This window comes from Rissa tridactyla, chromosome 1 (assembly GCF_028500815.1).
Source record: "Rissa tridactyla isolate bRisTri1 chromosome 1, bRisTri1.patW.cur.20221130, whole genome shotgun sequence".
In the NCBI taxonomy this organism is placed as follows: Eukaryota; Metazoa; Chordata; class Aves; order Charadriiformes; family Laridae; genus Rissa; species Rissa tridactyla.
The window spans coordinates 207,328,174-207,352,776 of record NC_071466.1 but is presented as its reverse complement, the minus strand read 5'-3'; the positions used below and the strand labels follow the sequence as shown (position 1 = coordinate 207,352,776).

The 24,603-nt window shown below is 38.9% G+C and overlaps 1 protein-coding gene across 1 annotated transcript in view; it reads left to right on the top strand.

The window, feature by feature from the left end:
* The window catches only part of SEMA3C (semaphorin 3C), a 125,178-nt gene that overhangs the window by 80,709 nt on the left and 19,866 nt on the right, over positions 1-24,603 (top strand). The window contains exons 6-12 of the mRNA XM_054215828.1: positions 307-397; positions 4,300-4,419; positions 6,373-6,515; positions 8,548-8,662; positions 10,821-10,890; positions 13,648-13,792; positions 18,258-18,480. Coding sequence (XP_054071803.1) covers positions 307-397; positions 4,300-4,419; positions 6,373-6,515; positions 8,548-8,662; positions 10,821-10,890; positions 13,648-13,792; positions 18,258-18,480 — 907 coding nt within the window. The remainder of the gene's footprint in view (positions 1-306; positions 398-4,299; positions 4,420-6,372; positions 6,516-8,547; positions 8,663-10,820; positions 10,891-13,647; positions 13,793-18,257; positions 18,481-24,603) is intronic.

Below are 24,603 nucleotides of genomic sequence, written 5' to 3'. Positions count from 1 at the left end.
GTAATCTCCACAGATGTTATTGCAGAGATCAGTCAACCTCTCCAAAGCATAACTGAGCTACAGGGAAAAATTCTTTGTTTCAGTGTCTTGAATTTATAACAAGAGTCTTGAAAATAACTGGGTACCAATAAAAAGGTTGTCTGAAAAGATGATGAAATTCTGAAGAGGAAAGCTAAACTGCTGATAGTACAGCAAAAGTGCCCAGTGGTGCTGAGCATTATTAATGCTGGAAACAGCCAAGCATAAAAATCACTTTACCTCTGATGGTTCCTGAAATGAGAAGTGACGCACAAATCTACATTGCAGGAACAAATCTTCAAGATCGACTCCAAGTGTGAATCAGGAAAGGGGCGCTGTTCCTTCAACCCGAATGTGAACACGGTGTCTGTTATGATCAGTAAGTAAAAATACTCCAAGTTGCTGAGATCTAAACCCATACGATCATGCATGATGTGCATTGACAGGATGGCTGAAACGATCTGGACACAAAATTCAGCCTCCAAGGAGCAGTACCTTGTGTCTGGCTGATGGGCACGAGAGTTGGGTCCATCCGTGTTTCAAGGTTTACATGAAGCTAAAGGTGGGTGTACAAATGAAACACGGAAATTAGCTGTTGAAGGGGAGAGGAAACAGAAAACAAAAGATTGTCCCTTTTCCAGCTCACAGATTTTTTCCCAGGGTTAGTTTCAACTTTGTACTACCCTGTCTAGCATTTTATGTTTGAACGGTTTCTGACCTTGTTCATCCTAGACAGCACTTGTGTCTCATTTAATTATTTTTAAAATCTCAGAGTAGCCAGGGAAAGAAAGCCTGAAGAGTTTAGTTACTTTGAATGTCATTTTTGTTGTCATCTCTGCTGTAGAGCCCACCAGCTATTGCAAGGCTCTTCATTCTTCAATTGGCTTCATACCCAACCAATTTTGCAATTTTCTTCCCTTTGAAAGGCCAGAAAGTGATACAACTGACAGACCTCAAATATTCTTCTGAATTGGTGGTGACTGTACTCAGTGACTGTGAGATCTACCCCATACAAAGAATTACTGCAGTGCCTATTTCACACCTAACTGAAAACTCAAAGGGGGCACATGCTTTGTGCAACCGAAGTCATCAGTAAAAGAAACTTTTTTTTTTTTTTCCAACCAGGAGACGTGTTATATACTTAGTGTAACCTGACCTTTCACTTTTCCAGCATGTTCACAGGCTTCTAGTGCCAAAGCCTTGATTTTTCAGTATGTGCCTACTCCTTGCTATATTTTTGGCTATGAAGGGAACAGCAGTTGCACAGACTTTTCAGGCTTTCTTAGCAAATAAACCTTAGTGCACACAAGGACTGCGTATTTCACCCAAGGTTTACACGGGAGCAATGTGCAGTGTTTCTGCCATTCGGCTTCCACTGAAAAGAATGGCAATTACAAATTGTGCCAGATATTTCCTTTAAAGTTTGAGTCTCCTGGCACTTAAGGGAGGCGTCATATAGTCTATCCTACATGGTCCGTTCAAAATATAAAATTTTTTTTTTTGATTCCTCATCACAAATATGTTTAGTACAACGGACAAGTGATTTCATTACAGACGTATGAACTGAAGCATGTTTAGAAGACAGGCAAATGCTACCTAGATACCTCTCCAAACCTTGGCTGCACTTACAACTTTATCTCATTGGCGATCTATGGTCAGTGTTTACAGACACTCACTGTGTAAAGAAAACGTTTGTTCAAAGTCAGGGATGGATTAATCCACTGCTACTCATTGCTGTGCTGGTATTAAGTGCATCAACTGTCATTAAAAAATAAAGTTTCCTTTCCTTGTTTCTTCTGGATTTTATGAAACACCGTTGAAGTACATTGTTTCTGAATTACTGTATATACAATAGCCTGATTTTTTTCTACAATAGATCTATAGCAGCTTTGTTCATCTTAGTAGACTTCACGTTATCTTCCTTGATCTCTCAGTTATGTGACTGAGGAGACCTCCTTCCCTAGTGTTTGACTTCTCTTTCATGACATAATTCATCTACAAAGTTTAAATTATTCTGCAAAGGTCACATTCTTTTTCAAAAGACTACCACAGATTGAGTTTTGTACTTTTTCCCTGTTACTACAAAGTCCAGTCACTTCAAAAACATTTAAGCCTGAATGAATTTAGCCTCAATATCCATGGCAAAAAAGGAAAGATTTTGTAAACCACAGCTTGAGTTAAAATGCGAGGACTGAGCCCACATACTGGACTCTCCTTTGACCATTCTTCTGCTGGAGGAATTCCTTCCTCTCGCTTCAGAAGATAGGAAATACTGCCAGACTGGGTAACTCTTCCACAACAAAAGAACCATTTTTAAATATAGCTGTAATTTCTTGGCAATTTTGGGCATCGCCGGCCTAGAATACAGCAGGAAAGCTGATTCACCCTTCAGAGGAAAGTGATGCTATAAAACCAAATTTGAACTTGGTACAATTTGCCATTGTACAAAGACACTTTTGCATCAAAGCAATGAAAATTGTCGTTTGAAGAAACTTGGCATAACTAATGTGCAGGATGCATGTCTCTCTCCCCACCAAGACTCTGAGATATTTATACAAGCAGACATAACTCATCAATTCAGCAATTCCTCCAATAACAAAGAGAAGTAGTGTGAACTAGTTGTGCTCTGCAGACCAAGTGCTGTGTGGAATTTAAGGATTTAACCAAAAGGAAGTGGAGCTGACGGGTATCATCTGATACATGATTAGCAAGTAGGCGCTAGGAATGCTTATAACATAACTGACAGCATTGATATGTAATAGGATTAAAATTACATAGTGCAGTACTATTGTTAATGTCTATGCATATGTTTATATGAATAGGACTGTACATAACATTTAGTAAGAACCATAAGCCTGATCTTTTTCAGCCCATTTATTTCATTATAAGAATAAAGCTCTGGTGGATTTAGGCATTGATATATATACATATATGTACATACATGTTCAAAATTAGTTATAAATCAGTATAGATCTAACATCATTCTGTCAAGATGCGCTCAGAAAGTAAATGCTTCACAAACATGCAACGAATGCATTGTTTAAATCCCCTGCGTATGAATCTTGTCATCACTGGGGGTGATGAGAGCAGAAGAGTGGCTGCTGGCTGCTCTGCAGGGGTTCACTTCAGGCTCTAGCCAGCAGCAGAAAAACAAGATCTCCAGAGTTTTAATTCTCTTATGAGCCAATAGTCTTCCATATTGATGGACACACACACACACACACACACACAGAGCATAAAAATAGCCTCAAGCTCTTCTGAACCTGTGACTCTTGCCAGCTTGACCACACTCTGGGTAGTCCAGGAATTCAGACAAAAACATCAATCAAAGGACCCAGCTGTACTGGAATGTATTCAGCCACCACTCCCACTCTGAGAGCTGGAGTTTATTTTAGCTACTGTTTTCTACTTTGGGGTTTCATTGTCATTAGTCAGTGGAAATTGCTTGGTTATTCACGGAGTAGAAAAAGATAGTATATGTAATTAGAATTATAATTATATATACGTATACTTATGCGCACACACAGACTCACACAAACACAGATATGCGTCCTGACGGATGGACTGAGTTTTCAGCCCTGCACGGGGAGCAGAAGTTCATCATTCTGTTAACGTAAGAGTTGCGTGTCTAATTCCGTTCAAGCGTAATGACCCTATACTTAGAATCAAGTACATAAAAGGGGACAACTGTTGCTCCATATTACTCCGCGTAAAGTTCAATAATATGATTGTCTGGCCTCTGCAATACTAGAGTCAGCTTGAGGCTGCCTGGGGCAGCCCTGACAGTAGTGTTGGCGAAAATTGGCACTGATCCATTGACTGCAATAGATGTTGTGCCAGCTTACACCAGCAGTAAATTCAGCCCAGTCATTTTGTCTACTCCCATAAAAAAAAAGCGCTTTTTGAAGTACGTACTTAAAAAATTGAATGTGATTCTTTTTGATAACACTAGCTTGATTTTCCAGTGATCCTTAGCAGAGAAAGTTGATCAACTAAACTTCATATCAAAGACAGGTTCACCACATATGCAGTTCTGCTTTGCATTGAATTATGCAGTTCCCTATAGTCCTTAAGAAAAATCTGAGGATTCTCATGCATTCTAGCTCGTGTCTTTGTAAATCAGAGGGAACCCCCATTCCCATGACCCAGTATTTGTCTGTATAAATTCCTGTGTAAATAAAGAACTGGTGAGTTTAAAATAAAAATAGATCAGTAAACACGGATTTCCCAAAAGCCATAACAATGCGTTTGTTTTTTCCCTTCCGTTTCAATTCTTTTCAGATGAAGAGCTTTTTTCAGGAATGTATATTGATTTCATGGGGACAGATGCAGCCATTTTTCGGAGTCTGACCAGGAGGAATGCAGTGCGAACCGACCAGCACAACTCCAAGTGGCTGAGTGGTGAGATGCCTTTGTTTTGCCAGAGCTTTTAATGGGTTTCACGGAGATTCTGCTTTGTTTTGTTTAAAATAAAGAGCTTGTCTTTTAAAGAGCTTTTCTCTGAATTTAATTTATGAAGTTGAACCATGAAGAAATGTGTGTAAATACATATTGTCGACAATGCACAGATGTAGAGGGTTCACTGCATGAGCCAACCTCTTTGACCACCCCATCTGATGGGCATTTTTGCATTAAGACCGAACCAAAATGTTCAAGGGAAAGTGTATGAAAACCTTTCAAATGGCAAGTGGTTAGACAATCTGACTTTTAGGGAAGCACCTTGTCCGCCTCTAATGCATCAGACATTGCCTTAAATTAGGGTGCTTGATTTTAAGGGGTTTTTGTAATGAATTACTAACTTCAGATAATTCAAGCTGATCCACCTCTGTACAGAAGACTCACCACCACTTGCATGCAAAATGTGTGCAAAAGAGAGCACCATTGTCAGTGACAGTTACTGCCATTTATTTCAGTGGTAAGAAATTGATTATCAAAACACAGTAGGAAAACTAATTTCTGAGTGCAAACATTTCACTCTTGGCTTCACTGGAATCAATGTGAAAATTCTCCCTGACTTTACTGATACGAAGACTCCTTCCAATTAAACTATTTTGAATTAAAATGGTGGTCAACCTGCTGAGCAGAGATAGATCCCAAAGGTTATAGAGCAAATGACATAGCAGTTCAAATTTAAAAAAAAGCCTTCAGCCATGTTGAAGTAAAGTTACTGTGCTTTTGTCTTGATTATTTTTGGGGTCACTCTTGTTATTCCTGTGCGGCTGTGACTACAGTGAAATCTCAGGATTGCAATCAGAATAAATTCACTTTGCTATGAATGGGAAACTGTGCTTTCTAAATTTTTCTTCTGTTTGCTGTACGTTCTTACACTTATCTGCACACCCTGAACTGTGCACCCTAAAGTGAATTAGGGGAAAAAAAACATTAAAATGCCTAATTTCTGGAAAATCTGCCTGTTTCATATGCTCAGAACAGGTACTTGACAAGCACAGTTTATTTCCATGTTCTTTTAGAGCCAGAGTCATGACACTTATATTAATTGAGAATGGGCTCATATGACTAGAAAAATGCTGCAGTGTAAAGTGAGTTTTCTGTCAGAGGTCCAACCTTTGTATCACATTGTTTAAAGATTTGTACTGGATTTCAACCGATGAAGCACTCTTGCATGATCATTGAAAAGATACAGCCTTCGTGCAGGAAGAGGGTCTGCTTCTTTCCTCAGACAGAGGAGAAGGTCTTCTGAGGACTCCTCCACTGTCCATTATGTGATTGCTGTTAAGGATATAAGTTATTTTGCTCTCTCACTAGTGCTCCTTTGCAGTGTTTTCAATGTACACTTGGTTATGTTTATCAGCCTCTGATATGAACTGAAATGCTATTCAAGCATTTGCATACCCTGCTTTCCTTTTCTGTGTTCCAGGAGTTATTTTCCTCTCTTTTTTATGTACCTTGTTTGTTCTTTTCCTAATGAGTCTTTCAACAGTTTACTTTTATGTTTTGCCACAATTAATCTTTCCTTATGTGGCCCTGATAACACACTGATTCTTCCCTATTCTTCCTCCAAGTCTTTCAGTCTCTACAGTTATCTAATACTACAGCTTCTACGTTTTAATTGGTTTTCTAAAAATCTCTGGGATAATATGTGAGGATGCAGGAACTTAAGAGGGCATTTACCTGATAATATCCGGTATATACAGACATGAGGCTAGAGCATAGAATCATAGAATGGTTCAGGTTGGAATGGACCGTAAAGATCATCTAGTTCCAACGCCCCTGCCATGCCCCTATATGTATTGTATAGCATTTCCTTGAAGCAGTCAGTAACTGTCAAATCACTAATTGCTTGTACTGATACATCTTTTGGTTTCGTCTTTTTGGTACACCGTTTCATTTCAGAGCCGATTTTTGTGGATGCTCATGTTATCCCAGATGGCACTGACCCCAATGATGCCAAAATCTACTTCTTCTTCAAAGAGAGACTCACAGACAACAGCGGCAGCACGAAGCAAATTCACTCAATGATTGCAAGAATATGCCCAGTAAGAACTCTTTTATTTGCCAGGTTGTTGGGACGTGCTGCAAGTGTGACATGATAAGCTAAAAGATTAAATGGTTGAAAAGCCTTTGATTTGTGTTTGAAACAAATTTCCTGTTTCAGCTTCCCCATTCATAATTAAGAAGAGCTGTTACTGAACACACAGCTCGGGTCTGAACATGTTATGTATATCTAGCTATACCTACAATGACATGGAAATTTAGAGATTCAGCGATTTATGTATTTCCCTGGTGGACTCAGACTAGATACCAGTGTTACATTTCCAAACTTGCTGTCCTTTGCACGAATGAGGTACATTCTTTGCTTAGAAAAAATGAATTACAAGATGGTGAAACCTTTCACACATATATATACACAAACAAACTCAAAATCTTTGAAACACATTGGAAATATCAGAGCCAAGCTTTTAAGTGAGTTGACTTAACTTTCAGATATCATTTTCATTTTTACAGTATCTGCCCTTCCTGAGTTCTTGCATTGATGTATGTGCGAGCCTAACTTTAAAAACGTGCACAGGAAAATTAAATTCAGGAGTTACGGCGACTCCTCTGCAGTAATTAATTTACGATCACAGTGCTCCTCGCTGTCTCTATTTCCTTTTTCATATTTGTAATCAACTGTAGATGAAAAATGATTGAAACAGCTATTAATATCTCTGTTGAAATTGTTTTTTTTTTATGAGAGAAAAATTATAACTGCACAATTAATTCCGTCTTTTGGAAAGGCTCAGGAACATAATTGTGAGCATTTGTGTATTCCCTGTCTTCTTAATAATCTGGGTCTTCTTTAAAATTTGGTGCTTTGTGCTGTTGTTGTGCATGGGTGTGAGGGCGTGTTTGGGGTTGTGTTAAAACTGGCAATATGATGAGGCATGTGATCTCTTTTATAATCTCCGCTTTCTGTATTTTTGTGAGGGTGCCCAAAGGCCTTTTGGGGTATTTTGCAAGAAAACATTTCACACAATTATAGCTGTATTTGTTATTGTTACTGTTATAATGAAGCCCAGATGATTTCTGAAAGGCCTCAGCCTGTTTAGACTTACGCTGAAGTCAGTGGCTGAATCCCAAAGCCAGTGAAAATAAATCTGAGCCAGTCATATTTCTATACTTCTATACCATCATATTCATATATCAAAACCTTTGAGACTGGCTAAATATATGAGTACAATGGTGCCAAGAAAGACCCACTCAAAAGACCCCTTATGGGTCACCCAGAAAGTTGGATTACCAGCTCCAGCATCACCAGTGAAACATACACAGCATTTATCGAAATCACATTTGCTAGCTTCTCCATTTCCCTTTTCCCTCTCCTTGGGTGACGTTGTGCTACGCAGTTTGGAAGACGCTGCTCTTACCGGAGGCGTTCACCAGCAGGATGAGGCAGGAGCTGTCACCTCTGTGCTGCACCATCCGCTTTAGCAGTTAGAGTTTCCACCTTGCACTGGAAAGAGATGGAAAGATCCTTGAGCGAGCTGTGACCAAGCCAGCTCTGGACCAAGCTAGCAGGACTTGCAACAGTGAAAACTAGCTTTGACCCATGTTAGCCATCATTTCTGAATTTAGTTCAGAGCATGCACCTTATGGGTCAGGATGACTTACTGGGTCAGATGCAGCTAACCTCCTGTCAGGACTAGAAGAAACATCCCTCCAAAGGACTATTAGACCTTTCAGAGGTAGCATGGACTTCTCCACAGTAGGTGTCCGTGAGCGATACAGACCTCCTCAGTCCTTTCCAGTGATACCTACACCGACTGCTGCTGCACAAAATCTACTACCCGACCCTCCCAAGCCTGCTATCCCAGCAGAGAAAGTCTGCTCAGAAAAATTGTTCCTGTTTTTCCTGTATCTGGAGTGTTTAGATAAGGGGATTTGTTTAGGTCTATCTATTTTTTATATTGAATATAACAGCATAATTGTCTAGATGATGAGTCAAATTAACCTGAGGAAAATGTGGGAAAGCCTAGTAAAATGTTATCTGTGTTGTATTTTTCTTCTGCAAATAATATTCCTTTGCAGAATGACACAGGTGGTCAACGTAGCCTCGTGAACAAGTGGACAACATTCCTGAAAGCAAGACTTGTGTGCTCAGTAATGGATGAAGATGGAACAGAAACATACTTTGATGAATTAGGTATGGCAAGAAAGATCCCTTAAAGTTTATCCAAATCCTGCACCCTGTGCATATTTAATTATTGTTGTTCATCCAGTTTCTTAGTCAAGTTGTTGACAGGGAGATCTTGGCCCTGTAGAAGTTCATGACAAAATTCCCCTTGCAGTTTTATGACAGGAAATGAAAAAATTCTTCATAAATCTCTCTGGGTAATTATGATTATCTTTGAAATAGAGGTAATTAATCTTGACTGTGTAAAGGAATTATATATGTGAAGAATTAATATTTGGAAGGGAACAAGTGAAGTCTATTGTTATTTTGCTCCTAGTTAGGACTATAATAGCATTTTTTTAACATACTTCTCTTGGAAACTGTTTCTTATACCACTGTGTAACGTAACAGCTTTTCTGCAATGCAGTTTTTCTTTTTTGATTACTGGGTAGAGGCCTCAATTTAATAGTTCAAGATAGTACTAATAAATCCCATTACTGGCACCAGCAGTAATACCACGAATAAATATAATTTCACAGGATTCATTCAGGCACTTAGCTTTTCAGTTCAACATAGGAAACACTGCAAATATTCAGTGAATAATCTATATAGCAGTCACAAGAGATTTCCTTTCAGTAAGGAATTAATAGATGCGTATCTTGATAGTTAAGTGTCAGACAACATTATCAGAAAGTTTCAAGTTGTGTATTGTCCACAGCTGTGACGTACAAAGTCATAGTTCTTAATTCAGGTGTTGGAAGAGTTGGTATGTATATTAATATACAAATACATATATATATATACATAATATAAATAGGTAACGGGCGCCACACTGAGCTGCATCTGATTCTGACCTTCTCGCCATTGTAATCTCTCTCTCTTTTCTCTGGTTCTCTGGCACAATTGCTGATTTCCGTCATAGCAAATGGGGTTCAGAGTCTTTGAATTGGTATCGTTACAAATATTTGGTCTACTTTTATATTGGTCCAAGGTTTCAATGGAAAAGTCTTAGACGCAGATCCTAACTTGTTCTAACTCAGAATGTGTGAGGTGCTTGGAGGACTGACTTTCAGAAGTTCCCCATGCCTAAGCACTGCCACAGCAACTTATCTTTCAGAACTGATGTACCAGCCCACTCCTGTTCAGCAAAGCAGTAGGATAACCACTTTTAGTTTTCTGTATGACAAAATGTAGGACTGTACAGAATAGGAGACAATGTTCTCAGTCTGGGCTCCCAGCACAATCCTGTGGCAAAGAGGAAGAATGCAACCGCAGCTGGAAACGCAGAAAACTGGGAGAGAGCAAGCATGTGCTTCTGTTTTCATGTATAATGCAAAAGAGTGTAACACTTCCAGTTCTGCATGGTGAAGTATTTTGCTTTTGACGTATTTAAAAGAATATTTTAAAAAATCAGACGGTTACATGAAGGAGCTACATGAATAAACGGAAAGCTAAACAACGTATTCTATGATAAAAAGCTCAAACGGTTCACTCTTTTTGTGTGTTGTAAAATACGTTTAAGTGGTATCTTGATTATAGTTATTAAAACATTTGTAAGGACAAACTGTCAGAGATTAAAGTATTTGTCACTGAAGTGTAAAAAAACCCAATAGATCAGAGGTATAGGTGGGCAAATTCTGTTCAGCGAGCAGGTACAGCTTTGCGCAGAGCAGTCAGTAAATCCCTCCACGACGGGAGCTGAGAGGTTTACATCTTTCAGTATCGTCGCTGCAAAACTGCGTGTCATTCATATCGTGTTGAAAATGAGCTAGTGAGAGCATCGAGAGTGTGTGCTGGATGATAAAACGCCTAATTGTCCTGCTTTGGAGTACTTCCGTCTATGGGAACGCTTTGTCTTTGACGGCTGCAGTTTGCCTACTGTTAAACCTGCTGACACGAGATCCCGCTGAGAGCAATGTGGATCCCAAACATATTTGAAAATCCTTGCCTTCTGTCTTCATCAGGCTAGATGGCATGGATTTAGTTTGAAAATCTGTTTCTGAACGTTCAAATGCTAAATTTATGCATATGGTCCATTCATACATTACATCTGCTTTTTCCCATTCAAGTCTGAGACAAAACTACTGTTGACTTCAGCAGGAATAAGGTCATAAATTAAACTGAAAAATAAAGGTTTTTTTATTAGTATTCAAAACGTTTTTTTTCTTTTTCCTTTTCTTTCTTCCAGAGGATGTGTTTCTCTTAGAGACAGATAACCCCAGAACAACGCTTGTGTATGGAATTTTTACAACGTCAAGGTAAGTGGGGAGATTTGAAGAAAAATTACCTTTCTGAACTGCCCAATTTTCCGTATGAAAGCTGAAAGTGACGGTTTGTGGTCAAGGCTGTTCTCTGCAGTTTTGGATGTCTCCTGTGACCGTCGTTTGCATGCAGGAGTAACAGTCTCAGTATCATTCCTGTTGGAATCCACGTTAGAGGCATGCTGCTTGGAGCAAACTTCTCCCTGACGTAGTCAGCTGGCGGTGGGAAAACATTTCCGTGGAGGGCCACTTGTCACCGTTCAGCAGCAGAAAGCTGAACGACTTCAACGGGGTGAACTCATGTGGCATCTGAGAGCACTTTACACCTCCTGAAGGACATCCAGCACCCTGAAGGATCAAACCGGGAATTCTTACACAAATTCATACAAATCAGCTCCAGTCTCTCAGCTGGCAGATGATCACACAGATGGCAAATAATCCATGTCAGCTTCAGTTGGCTACGAAAAGACAAGCATACGTGGCATTTGATCACCTCCTTGCAGCCTTAAGCTCCCTGTTATCAGTCAGTAGTAGTCACTTACCGTCCAGTTTAGAAAGCATTCAGTGAACTCCCAAGGGCAGTGGAAGTACTAGATATGGCTTACTATGCCGAAACTCTCCACAAAGATAGACAGACAGGGGGACCAACAGATTCTGCCATCTCTACCTTTATTTTTTTCTATTTTCTCTTGCCCTCTCCAGATAGTGGTAGTATACAGAGTAGAAATAGTTACTGCTTACTAATTTCTGATATGCTATCCTGTATTATTTAGCTGTTATTACTTACCTTCAAATAAGTTTTCCGTTTTTTTTAATTTTATTTTATTTATGTAGTCAAATTAGCAAATTATTTAATGTGTTACTAATAATTCCTTTAATGGCAATTTCTAGTAAAAATATCCTTGCATGAGAAAGTATTTTTTCCTGATACGCTTTTCTGACTTTTTTTCACGTGGATCCAGGGATCTACATTCTTAAATATGTGAATCACCCAGGAAAAAGATGATTTTATAATATTTAATTGGGAGAAGAAGAATCCCATAAGTTGTAAACATCTGGTGCTGTCTACATTTTATGATTCCTACTTCACAAAAAGAGAAAATGCTGAGGTTATGTTTAGCAGTAAAACCACACTTATGATTAGGTTGTGGATGCAACATGCCTGAACTGGAAACACTTTTACCTAATTCTCCTGGTATTCCTGCAGTGGAAATGAGGCTTGAATCACAGGACCATATAAGGTGACAACAAAGAGAAAACTTCACTTTTTCCTGGCTCTCAAGCTGTTTTCTCTCTATATTGAAGTTTCTACACTCAAGCATTTCTGTTGTCATGAACCATATTGTCTATGCTTTCTTTCTCTTTGTTCAACTATGGATTGAAAGCGTTACCTAGCTGAATACAGCAATCATAAGGATTTTTGCTCCTTAGCAGTTTCTTTATCTTCATCTCTGGAGACCTCCAACTCGTAACAGTAGCAAGAGAGAAACATCCCAGCAAATAATAACTATTAGTATTTTTATCTAAACGATACAGAGGGAAAACAAGTAGTACTGAAGCAAATTATTTTAGTGTGATAATCTGCTGTAAATTTAACATAAAACACCTGGAAAGACTAAATATATGTATTAAAATCTATTAATACCTACTAAAATTTCCACAAACACCATAATCCATCTAAAAGGTTCCTCCTACTGACCCATATATAGCTGAGAGCTATGTGGATTGCCCTTTCCTTGTTTAGACACTGTGTAATGTTTTCAGGTTTTTTCTGGAGTGTTTTTCTTTCTCTTCTTCAATTGAAAACAGAGAGTTACTTGGATTATCTTCATCCTACAGTTAACATCAGGCAGATTTTAGACTGTCTGAAGTTTCCACTTTGTTAAGATAAATATCGCAAAACTTACATGCGGTGAGAGGAAAAAAAGAGTAATTAATTCACTGCAGTCAGCCTTAGCATCACTGGAAATTATTCCCATAGTGCCTTTCGTCATCATGGGCTGATGGGTGCCATTCAGGGATTGTGCTGTCTGAGACCATCTGAGACCACTGCTGAACCCAGAGCACTGCTAAAAATGTGCTCTTCTCATAGGTGACCCCCCAGGTTCTCCTCAGGAAGCATCAAATTTCAACTCACTTCGAGGGGTCTTTGTCAGACCGGTTTTGTGGGTGGATTTGAGGACTACATAGGAGCAATTCCTTTACAGCCACAACCTGTTCCCATTTTGCTTAAAAAGCTGGCAACTGATTGTAAAAATCTAACCAATTGTAATTGCGCTGGATGTTTTGATTAATATTTTAGCCGTGTATTTTAGGAGGCTCATGGAGGTCTTGTGGTTAATATGCTGGTAGGGAGTTCTGGAAACCTGGCTTGAGCTTGGCAGTACAAAGTTTGTAAAACTCTTGTCTCACTGAAGTCAGCAATATTTTTGCCATTGATTTAACTGGGGCCAGATTATATTTCTGTTATATTCAACATTAGGAAATTTTCTTATTCCACCAGTAGGGTAGCACCTTCCTCCCTCTTTTTTTAGTTCACTGTTCAAAAAGGTGCTAGGTATTAAGGAGTAATGGTGTATATTGGGGAGCTAAATTAATTGATTTAAAATGTATCAGATCCATACTATAGCAGCGTTAAATTGTATTAAATATATTCTTTTAGAGGTGTCTTTTGTTATTGGACCACGCCAAATGATGGAAAAGCTATACAAAAATGGGTTTGTTGCATACTAACTTTTTCCTACTGTCTTCCAGCTCCATATTCAAAGGCTCAGCTGTGTGTGTGTATCATCTGTCCGACATCCAGACCGTGTTCAATGGGCCATTTGCACACAAGGAGGGCCCGAACCACCAGCTGATTCCATATCAGGGCAGAATTCCGTACCCACGACCTGGCACCGTAAGTACAAAGATGTTTATGCAGGTTTGCCAATTACTTGTCTTTGTTTAATACATAAATAGATATTATTTATTCCAGGATAATGGACCATATGTGACTATGACACTTAGTTACAGTTCAGAACAATTTTATTTGCTTCTCAGCTTGCTATACAAATCACACAGTATCTGGAAATCTTCTAGAAAGAATTCAAAGTCCTCCTTGTAAAGGATGCTTTTTGTATGCCTTGAGGATTTTTCAGGACTTTCTTTTACTGTATGAGGGGTAGTAATAATCTTCCAATGAAGATTCTGTACACAATTACAGCTAACTCTGTTTCCAAGTTTTATAAAAATGTCTCATGAAAGATTTTAAACACAATTGTGTTTTTTTTTTCTTTTCACCTTTATGGTATATAAAAATTGTTGTTGATGCACTTTTTATTTATTTGTTTACTTATCTGCACTATTCTTAATTTAGAATTAGCAGAAGTATGAAGTCTAATATTTTGAGTTTTAATGAAGGATGTATGAACTTTCTCTAGAAACTTCTCTAAATCCGTATTTGCTAAATGAATTATGGTAGTGTGGACTTTTGTTGACTTCTATGAAGTCTTGCAATTTCTTAAGTAACAGAATTAAATACGTATGCACGGAATCATAAATCATCTCTCAACGACGTAGTTATCATTTTTTTTAGATGAACACTTTGTTGCTTTTCCATTTATCACAGGAAATTAAATTTCATTTTAATTTTGCAAGTCGCTGCAAGAACCTTTAACCATATCACCATTTCATTCATAGTCGTCTTTGTGCTGTAGATCTTGTTCTTTCTCTCTCATACACGAATGCTCAGATACATGGAAGAGCTCTCCCTCTTCACACAATTCTTCATGACATTTTAGTGCAGTTATTACTTGCTGTAAGATTTAGCACTTCATGTTCCCAGATCTCTCGAATTGGCTAATCAGTACCTGATATTCCACTGAGGTCTAAAGCTAGCATTATTCTTTCTTTGCAATTAATTCGTATAGCTCTAATCTCATGAGTTCATTGAGGCTTTAAGCTTAAACTGTACAAAAAAGGAAAATGAATGGCCCATTTAAACAGGAAGTTTCATGCTCTTGTGATTAGTCACATTTCAGAATTTCTTGCTGCTTCAGAATATTGTATTTGTATGCGTTTCCTCAGCCATGTTATTCTTGGTTCGCCTCACGGAGGCTTATGAGGTATATTCCAGATGGGCCTGAAGAAATCAGGCAGCACAATGGAAAGGGAAAAAGAAAATTCAGATTTGGGTTTAACATGGTGACAGAAATTATCTACATTTTTCAGATTTTCAGATTTCTCTTTCATCAGTGCTGATGAGCTCTGAATTTGAAGATAGATTCTTAGATCAGAGCTCACAAAAAAATAAAGCCAAAAGAGATTCTTTTAAGATGATCATTGCTGGTTTTCTGATCACTGGCTTTTCTGTGCTTCCTCACAATCCAGCCACAACATGGTATCTTAAAGGTATATTTTCTAAGCTGGAACTTGATTCACTTTGCTTTTATTTCACTGACAAAAAGTTCCACTTTTAAATGCATGCCACAAACTCTATTTTTCACTTATGTCAAAGCATCTGTAAAAACTGGGACATAGGGATTTTTTGCTTCTCAGATTTGTGTTCGAAGGGTTAACTTTTAATAGCCACACTTGCAGACTATGGGGCATGAGCCTCTTTCCTCTTGAATGTAAGTTTTTGGCAAGTTCTGGGATGCTGGACTAGATATGGAAAATGCTACTTTACAGTTGCCTAAAAAGATACTCATGCTAAACCTCTAGACAAAAATGAATGTTCATTGTGTCGCAGTACATTGGATAAATAATGAAAAGGCTTCAGTATAGCTTCAGTAGGATTAAATAAAGCAATACATTCATTTGGCCGTAATCAACTCCGCAATGTTTGGCTGCCCTTCACTAAATACCAATGGTTTCTTATTTCTCCACAAGCAAAACTTACTTATGGAAAAAGAAAGGAAAAAAAAATTACATAATTGGCAGCTTGCTACTAAATTCAGTGATGTTTGAAGATAGTTTCCATTTTTCAGAGTTTACAGAAATAGTTTTTGTACCTACAGCATGTTGGGGAATATGCTGTAAATTAAAGAATTCTGTTTCTCTCTGCAATCTAACTGCATGGTGATCAACTGTGAACGTAAGTATCGCGTAGCCAAGTGCTTGAATGAGGTGTGAAGGATACACATTCAATCCCTCCAGGAAAGGGAGAGCTTACAGGGTTCTTCAGTAACATCTTTTGCCTGTCATTGGCTTATATGGGGGAGAGCAAAAGAATTAATTGATTAAAGATGTTGGTTAAGGCTTTGCTCAGAACAATGACATAATGTAAGTTTTTAGGGTCATACTGGGGTGAACCATAGCGCAGACATTTTTGCAGAGAGTCACAGACAAAGGTCTTACGATCTCCAAGTCAAGAATGGAAGGACAGAAAGTATCAGGGAAAGTCTTCTTTCAACTGAGCTCTGTAGGACAGGAAAGTTTAATTTGAACTGCTCGTGAAATGGAATCCCTCTGGAGAGGAACTGGGGTCTGGCAGATCACTAGCAAGTAGAATAATCTTGCTAATAGCCCACAAATTTTTGAACACAGTTCTTTTTCAGCATTTGTTGCTAATCTTAGCAGATAGCTCCATACATTTCCTGGAAGACTGTGGATGGAAGTGCCACAGAGGGAAGGAGTAGAGCAAACAAGATAATAAGAATTCAATTTTATGAGCAATCTTAGAGGGCTAGCATGTAGTGTCATTTCTAATGGGAACCAAACCAAAACCCTCAGGATAAATAAGAGTGCAGAAGAATCAATTGTAAAGGGTGTCAGATGAGAAAAGAGACGCCTATCTGAGCTGAGTTCCAGTTCTTCTTCCTGAAGGTAATGCCAGAGCATTTTTTTAAAAGAATTCCTACCAGAGCTGTTCTACTTTGTATAAATAATTAAAATGTAATTGAGCCATAAATTGTTTCTAAACCCTGGGATTAGGCTGCAGTCCCCTCTCTACTTTGTTCCTGGTATTGCCCAATGAATAGTTTATTATGTGCACAAGATGGAACAGCTTTTAGCAGCGAAGGTAGAATGGGCAGGCACTCCTGCTTGGTGGCTAGAGGGATCCCCTGGGAGGTGAAGACCCAGATTCTAACATTTGCTCACATCAGGTAGGTTGGACACATGACTCACATATCCGCAGCGAGTTTCCTAGTCTCTCAGAGTATGATTCATTTTATGTAATTTTAGCCACCCAAAAGCAGGACATCTAGTCTGAATTACTGACTACAGAGGAAACCTAGATGGCTAACTAAGAATAAATGCCTGACTTTGAGACAGTAGAAGTCAGGTGAGGTAAATCTCTCCCTAAGCTACTAGCTATTTTTGTGTCTGTGGTTTTGACCAGAAATTCCATCCTAGACGTAAGAATGGTCCTCATCAAAATAAACAAGTTTCCATGAAATGGTTCGTATTGAACAAATCAACATTTTTCCAACTGGAAAAATACTGTGTTGAAATATTTCTGAATAGTTCCAATACTTCGAGGAGAGTTTCACAGCTCAGAAGTCTGGTAAAGGGTAAAATGAAAGCTCAGGAGCAGCAGTAAGAAGTGTGGTAACGATGGCTGAACACAAGTAATGTAAATTAGCATAGGTACATCCAGAACATTGTTCCCATTACTGACGTAGCTCCTGATTTCTTCCCACAGTCCTCTATTAGTTTCACTCTCAGTAAACACTCGAGATTTCTAAGATTGCTTTTATGTCCTCATGAGGTCCAGAGTGCCCCAGGGCTGATTATTTGGATGATTCTTCATTACATTTAAAGAAGCATCCAGAGTATTTATGCAACTCTGTTATTTCTCGGGCACAGGGGAAGTGTAGGCAAGATCCTGTGAATGGTCAGCCTTCTCAGATGTAAATGGATTGTCTCCATATTATTGTTTTTTCAAATGAAGATGAGTCACAGGCCCTTTCACCATCTCATAATCAATGTAATGACTAGAGGGTTATTGACCAAATTACAGTTAATATTGGATTTTACCTTTTGCCTTTTTACTAAGTCCATAACAAACCAGCTGTGAAAGTTTGGTATCTTCTCATACCAATCACTTCAATTTTTTTTTTACAACAGGCAGTTTGGAAGTATAAAGAATGTGGAAATAGGTCCAGAAGTATGGATCTTTGCCATCAAGCTGGGCTTCGAAAGGCAAAAAAAAATAATGTTTGTGTTTGCTTTATCTGAATTGATGGGAGTTCAAAGCGTAGCTATTCAAGCACTTCATTACCGTTACTGGAACATAATTACTTTCAGTCAGAGTCTGAAGTGCTCTTTCGGGAACTTACTTTGTCAACTATCTGTCAATATTTGTAAATGACTTGGAGATGAAAAGTCTCTGAAAGATGGTAAGTATTGTTAGGCATTACTGTGCATGTTTCTTACAGTGCCCGGGAGGAGCCTTCACTCCTAATATGCGGACAACCAAAGAGTTTCCAGACGATGTTGTGACCTTCATCAGGAATCACCCTTTGATGTTTAATCCCATTTACCCAATACACAAGAGGCCATTAATCATCCGCATAGGAGCTGACTACAAGTATACAAAGATTGCTGTAGACCGAGTGAATGCTGCTGACGGAAGATATCACGTCTTGTTTCTTGGAACAGGTAAGACAAACAGCAACAGTTCTTTTCCTCCATTGCATTACAATTTGCAATCAACTCCGATTTGCACAATTTATAACTTTCAGAAACAATTGTTTAAACATATTTGCAATCTACAAAAATGTCTACAGAAATCCATAAATTATGTTCTTTTTACTTTGTGTGCATTTTTATGTTTACTATAGATGTCAGCCATGTGCAAGAGATACAATGTATTTATATAAATTTTATTTGAGACAGAAATCGACACTATTTTATATTGTATTTGATCTAAATTGCAATACTTCTCTTGAATCTGGTTTATCTGTGACATGATTCCACATTAGAATTTGATGCTCTCTAACGTGAGTAAAAATACCAAAATCTGGCTTTGTATTATTTTGTATACTGTCATCATCATTATTTAATATATGCTGTGTAAGCTGCTTCTGAAGAAAAACAGAATCTGATCAGGATGGTACAAAGGCAAAAATAACAACTCCACCAAAAAAAAAAAAAGTAAAAATATGGAAGTAGTTAGCAGAGAAAAAGAAACAAATGGTTGGAGTCCTAGCAGTAGTGGACACAGAGAATTTGATCCAAGTATTCCAAAATAATTTCTGTCTAACATAACCTACATTTTGTTTTTACTTACCTAAAATTTGAATCTGGTGTGATGCTTCTGAAGTCTGCAGGGAACAGGTCAAGTGATTCTCGTTCTGATCAATTTTCATTATTTAAAATATTCAGATATGAATCACACTCTTCTGATTGAAGCAGACAAGTGGAGTGGTACTCTGGCTGGACCCTAGGATTCATTCACATCTGAAACTCCCGCTGGCTTAACAGGGCATTATAGGTTGATAGGCACAAAGGCTAATCTTTTTTACTACAGATGGTTTCAAGTAGAACAAAGGAAAAGAACTCCAGGAGAACAAATCCATCTCTGAACATCAGAAAATAATTACAGAGATGGCTTGCATTGCTTTTATGGTTCACATATTATTGGGGTCCTGGTTGTTTTCTGCTTGTAGAATAACCGTGTCTGCCAACAAACTCGCATGGGGCTGGGAATAACCATCCTGTTATAATAGATTTAGGAAGCTGGTGCTAAAAAATCTCTCAAGAATGTTAGGCTTCCATAGGGGCAGGATTAAAAGGAACTCTCTTCACGCTTCTTAGAAAAACCTCCCCAACTATCAAAATCAGCAGGGTGCCCTCGTGCCGAAGGAGTCCAGCTGCATACTGTGCTGTATTAGCAGAAGTGTTGCTTCGGGTTGCTGGAAGGGATTCTTCCCTTGTATTTGGCTCCTGTCAGGAGTACTGTGTCCAGTTGTGGGCTCCCCGGTACAAGGCAAACATTGACCTAATGGAACAAGATCAGTTGAAGGACTGTAGCGTGTGATATATGACTAAAGGCTGAGAGAACTGGGTTTATTCAGAGAAAGCTAATGGGAGGGTACGGCTACCTAACGGGGGGAAAAACAGATCTGGACTCTTCTCAAGGTGCTCGGTGTCAGGGTGAGAGGGACTGGACACTAGTTGCAATGTGGGACATTGCAATTAGATGTAAAGGCAAAGGTTTTACCATCAGCATGAGCAAACATTGGAACAAGGGCCCAGAGAGGCTGTGAATTCTCCATCCTCAGAGATGCAAAGGATTCAAAACCCAACTCAACATGCCCCCAATCAGCCTGCTCTAATTGGACCTGCTTTGAGTGGGGGACTGGACCAGATGACTTCTAGGTGCCCCTTCCAGCCTACAGCTTCCATGGTTCAATGGAAGGAAATTGGAAAACAGAAAGACTTCATTCATGATCTTATGCAAACCTTTACCAGGTCACCATCTATGGTATTGTGAATGCTTAGTATACTGTAAGGCATAGTCAGGGTAGAAGCAGCGCTGGGTGATGAATTACATTAGGAATTTGATCAGGTTTTGATCTGGGTATTTTTATTTTCTTTTTTGGCAGTTGATAAATGAGTTTTATCATGTCCTTGAATATCTCTTTGATACTACTTGCAGAGTCATTGAAAACTACCAAATTAAGCTAATTAGGACAGGGCTTTCTTCTTGAGGTGGGTTTTTTCCCCCATCCCTAACATGTAATCACATTTTTTTAGTTTAATTAATGCAGCTACAATTCTTGACTTAGGGTCATTTTCCTCCTTTCCTACAGAAGTAAAGAAAAGAGTCTTTGTACACTGCTGTAGAAATATCAGAAGTGTTAATAGATATTGTCCCTACTACCATTATACAACTCCTCAATAACTCTTAGTAAAAGACAAGGTTTGGTCTTCTATTAGCTTTATTCCTTACCAAATCACTATGTTTAGCCAGAGTAATAGCTTGGTAGGTTAGTACAGATCTTTCAAATAAACATTCTATGCATTTTTTAATATAGTAGCGCTATTGTTTTAAAATGTTGTGTAAACATCTAATGTTAATTGGAGGAAAATTCTACTAAGTGGATAAGTGGAAAAGATAAGACATTAAAGCTTCAAACCAATATAGGATTCTTAGTGTAGCAGTGATGGTTAATACTGTAAATGTATTGAAAATTTGAAATGTGCATGAAAATGCAGAGTACTGATATTTAGCATTTCTGTAATTCTGCAGGAGATAAATAGAGTACATCTCATTGTATACTTTGATTAGCTTCTGACTGTTTTTAGGTGATTAGCGTGGTCTCACGCATACACCTGTGATTCGTTAAAAACATTAACATACCTCAGCTTGATCTGAAGTTTTGTTAACTCTCTTCTTTGTATCAGCACAGGGTCCATTATGGGACAAGTAGGTAAACTGCAGTTCTTGATACTTTATATTCATTGCTTTATCTGCTGCATTACCCTGGAGATGAGGATCATTCTCTGCTTTCTAGTTAGTTGGAGGGCAGGGGGGAGGCATTATTATTCCTGAGTATGGCACAGGACATTAATAGCTTCCAAGGTCTTCCTCAGAAGAAATTGGTGCAAAGTAAGTTACTGCATTTCTCAGCCCTTTTAAATAAAAGTGATCAAGTTTCAGCCACTGAGAGGAGAAACTTGTTTTCTTTATTCTCTGCCTTCTGTGAGGCTCAGGAGAATTTGATAGAGATATTAACTGTCAAAAGGAATGCAGAGGGGATTTGCTTCAGTGTCAGTTCATCCCGGCAAATGCAAAAACCACGTTGTATAGGAGAATTTCATGTGCTAATTTCCTTGGGAGCCTGGAGCCCCACAGCCGGAGACAATGGGACTTGACACCTGGTGACAATTACACTCAGCTCGGATGATGAGTTACTGCTGCTGAACTGAGATGTTGCCAGCCATGTCTGTCACTGTCAGTGACCTGTCTCGTGCTTGAAATTGGAGTGTTTTATGTCTTGCCAGATGCAGAGCACACAAAATGTTTAGCTTTTCCTCTCTTCCTCCTCTATAGCCTCAGTAATAAATCAGTTCCTGAATGCAAGTGAAGAATAACAGAAGTATAAAGCTCCAAGAACCCCAGTGGTTTTCATCATGTAGCCATGGCATGGGAGGGTATAGGCAGCTGTGTCATTTTTTCACATTAATGTGAAATAAATGTAGTGTTTCCTTTGCACCCCCAGACAAAAGTGCTGAGCTCACAGGGGCTGTTCCATGCCCAGAGTTACTACATTGCTTTTCTCCCTCGCTTGCCTATGTGGCTAACAAAATAAATCCCAGGGACAGAAATTGTTCTCCCAGCATTCCACCCGCTTGTCAAATGATAACAATCTCCTATTTTCCCTATGTTTTTGATCCTAAAGACTCCCAAAGCACTTAACAAAACTTGCTAGTTTTGTGAAGTCCACCCAAAGGGATCTCTTCACCCCGCTCTGAAATGAGCTGATTTAGAGTGAGGAGCAAGTCTTTAACGGTAGAGAGCAGTGCTACAAGAGACAAGTGCTCAATACCTCCCCTTCCCAAACAGAAACCCGAGGGATAATTTACATGGATATAATGTAATCACTCTTTTGCATATTTGACAAGGGCAATGCTGATGATACTTTTTCCCTATGCAATGAATAATAACATATTCAGTTCAGGAATTTGGGGTTAGAGTTCTGCTTCAATTATCCCATTTCTGAAGTTTTTGATGCACCCTAGAGTTTTACTGTAATTACTTTACCCATTTCAGTTGTATCTAAAGAACCCAAGCTTTCAACATTTTCCATTTATCCTTTGGTAGGTTGGTTTCCATCTGAGTTTTAAGAATAGCAGTAAAACAGCATGAGAACATTTTCCTGAGATTAATATTTATTTTTTAAGCATGCCACCTACTGCTTGCAGTACGAAAGCCTTCGGTCAAAGTACACACAGATTGCACAACCAAAAGATTATGCATGGGTTTTTTTATTGCTCTTGGTGCTATGAAAATATTTAAATGTCTGGGTCAAACTTGGGTACATTAAACAGCCATGAGCACCAACAGGATTTTTTTCAGCTCCTTGCAATCAAGAAAGGATATGTTTTTATGGAAAGAGATCTAAGTTACTGTCATGAAAAGGCACTTCAGACTTCAGTGTGACTTATTCAGATGATTAATGTGCACCACATGAATCTAACGTGGCATGAGGTTGATCTATGTTTCTTATTAACTTTCCTCTCTGATGCAACACTTGTTTTCGAAGTCTGGTTGCAGTAAATGTCTTCAGAGCATAAGGTTGTAATACTCGTTTTCATGGTGTTACATGATGGCCGTCTTTTTGGAAAACTAACCCTTGCTGACAACAGTAGCCTCCAGTAATGCAATAGCCAAAATCATGTAATGAGCTACAGATTCTAACGGAGAGAGATAATCTGGTCAGAAGAGTGAGTTTGCCTCCCATAGATTTGCTGGCTGCAGCTTCCTGTCTGTGAGCTCAGGAAGATGATCTTGCACAACAGTGGCGCAACAAGCAGCATACAGAGTTTCCTTCTTCCTCTTAGTCATAGTGCCTGAGTCATTCAAAACCTTCCGTTGACCAACTCATCTAAAGCTTTTTCACAGCCTTCTAAGAAGATATGTAAGTTAACACGGCATTCCTCCACCTGTTTCAGTTCCCCTGTTCATTTTTCGTTCAAACAAGCTCACAAGTGTGTTCCAAAAGTTTGACCGAGCTCGGGCTGTGTCAAATATTTGCTGTCAGATGTGAGCTCATTAGGCATTTGTATCTGTCTTTTGTTCTTTGATGCAGCTTGAAATTGCTTTACAAAGTTTCACAAGAATACTATGAGCTTGAAAAAAATGACACCCCTTTAACAGATGAGTGAACTAAAGCACAGAGAGGTTAGGTGTCTGTCGTGGGAGCCCTGACTTACAGCAGACACCTAAGGACAGCAGAGAGTGTGGGGACTTGCTTCTCAGCCCTGACGGCTAACCTGCCACCATCTCAGGAGGTCTCCCGAGCCTCAACTTTTTCTCAAGCAGGAAGTTTTTCAGCATTCTGCAAACTCTTTGCTTTCTTTGTGCTCATAATTTTTATTTGTTTGCATCAGGTTCAACTCAGATTAGAGACCAAAAATAACTAAACTGCCATCAGGCCGACAGGTACAACATGGAGAAAAGTTTCGGAGGATGTCCAGCAATGTCTGACACATCAGGGAGGGGGATTACCACAGGAGGCCTCTCTGTGAAGCTCGTGGCAGGGTAGCAGTTGGTCTCCATTGAAGTCATGTTTTTATGATGTGGAAAAGTCAGGTTTTTAACGTGTTGTTCAATTTGTGTGTGTGATGTGGCTCAGGGGTGGATGGGTGCTGACTATCGTTGAGGCTCACAATATTGACAACTGCAGTGTTCACTTAAGGCTGGGGGCAAAAAAAGCTATTAGACGTTCAGGGAATGAGATTTAAGCTCACATCTGCAGATTCAGCTTGTGGAATACAGATTCCAGCCAAATACCTGTGTGTTTTTCATTGTTATTCATTAAGCTTTGCCTTTTCCATTGCCCGTGGTCAGCCAGACCAAGAATTAGTGTAATCAGGCATAGTCCAACTGGTATCAATGAATCTTAGCTGATTAACACCAGCCCAGAATCATGCCCTGCATTTCAAGGAAGTTTGGGGTTTTTTTTCCCTTTTTATTATTTTTATTTATTTATCTCTCTGTCCTTGGACCATTTATTGGACTGCCTTCCTTCTCCATTTATTTCCCACTCTGCA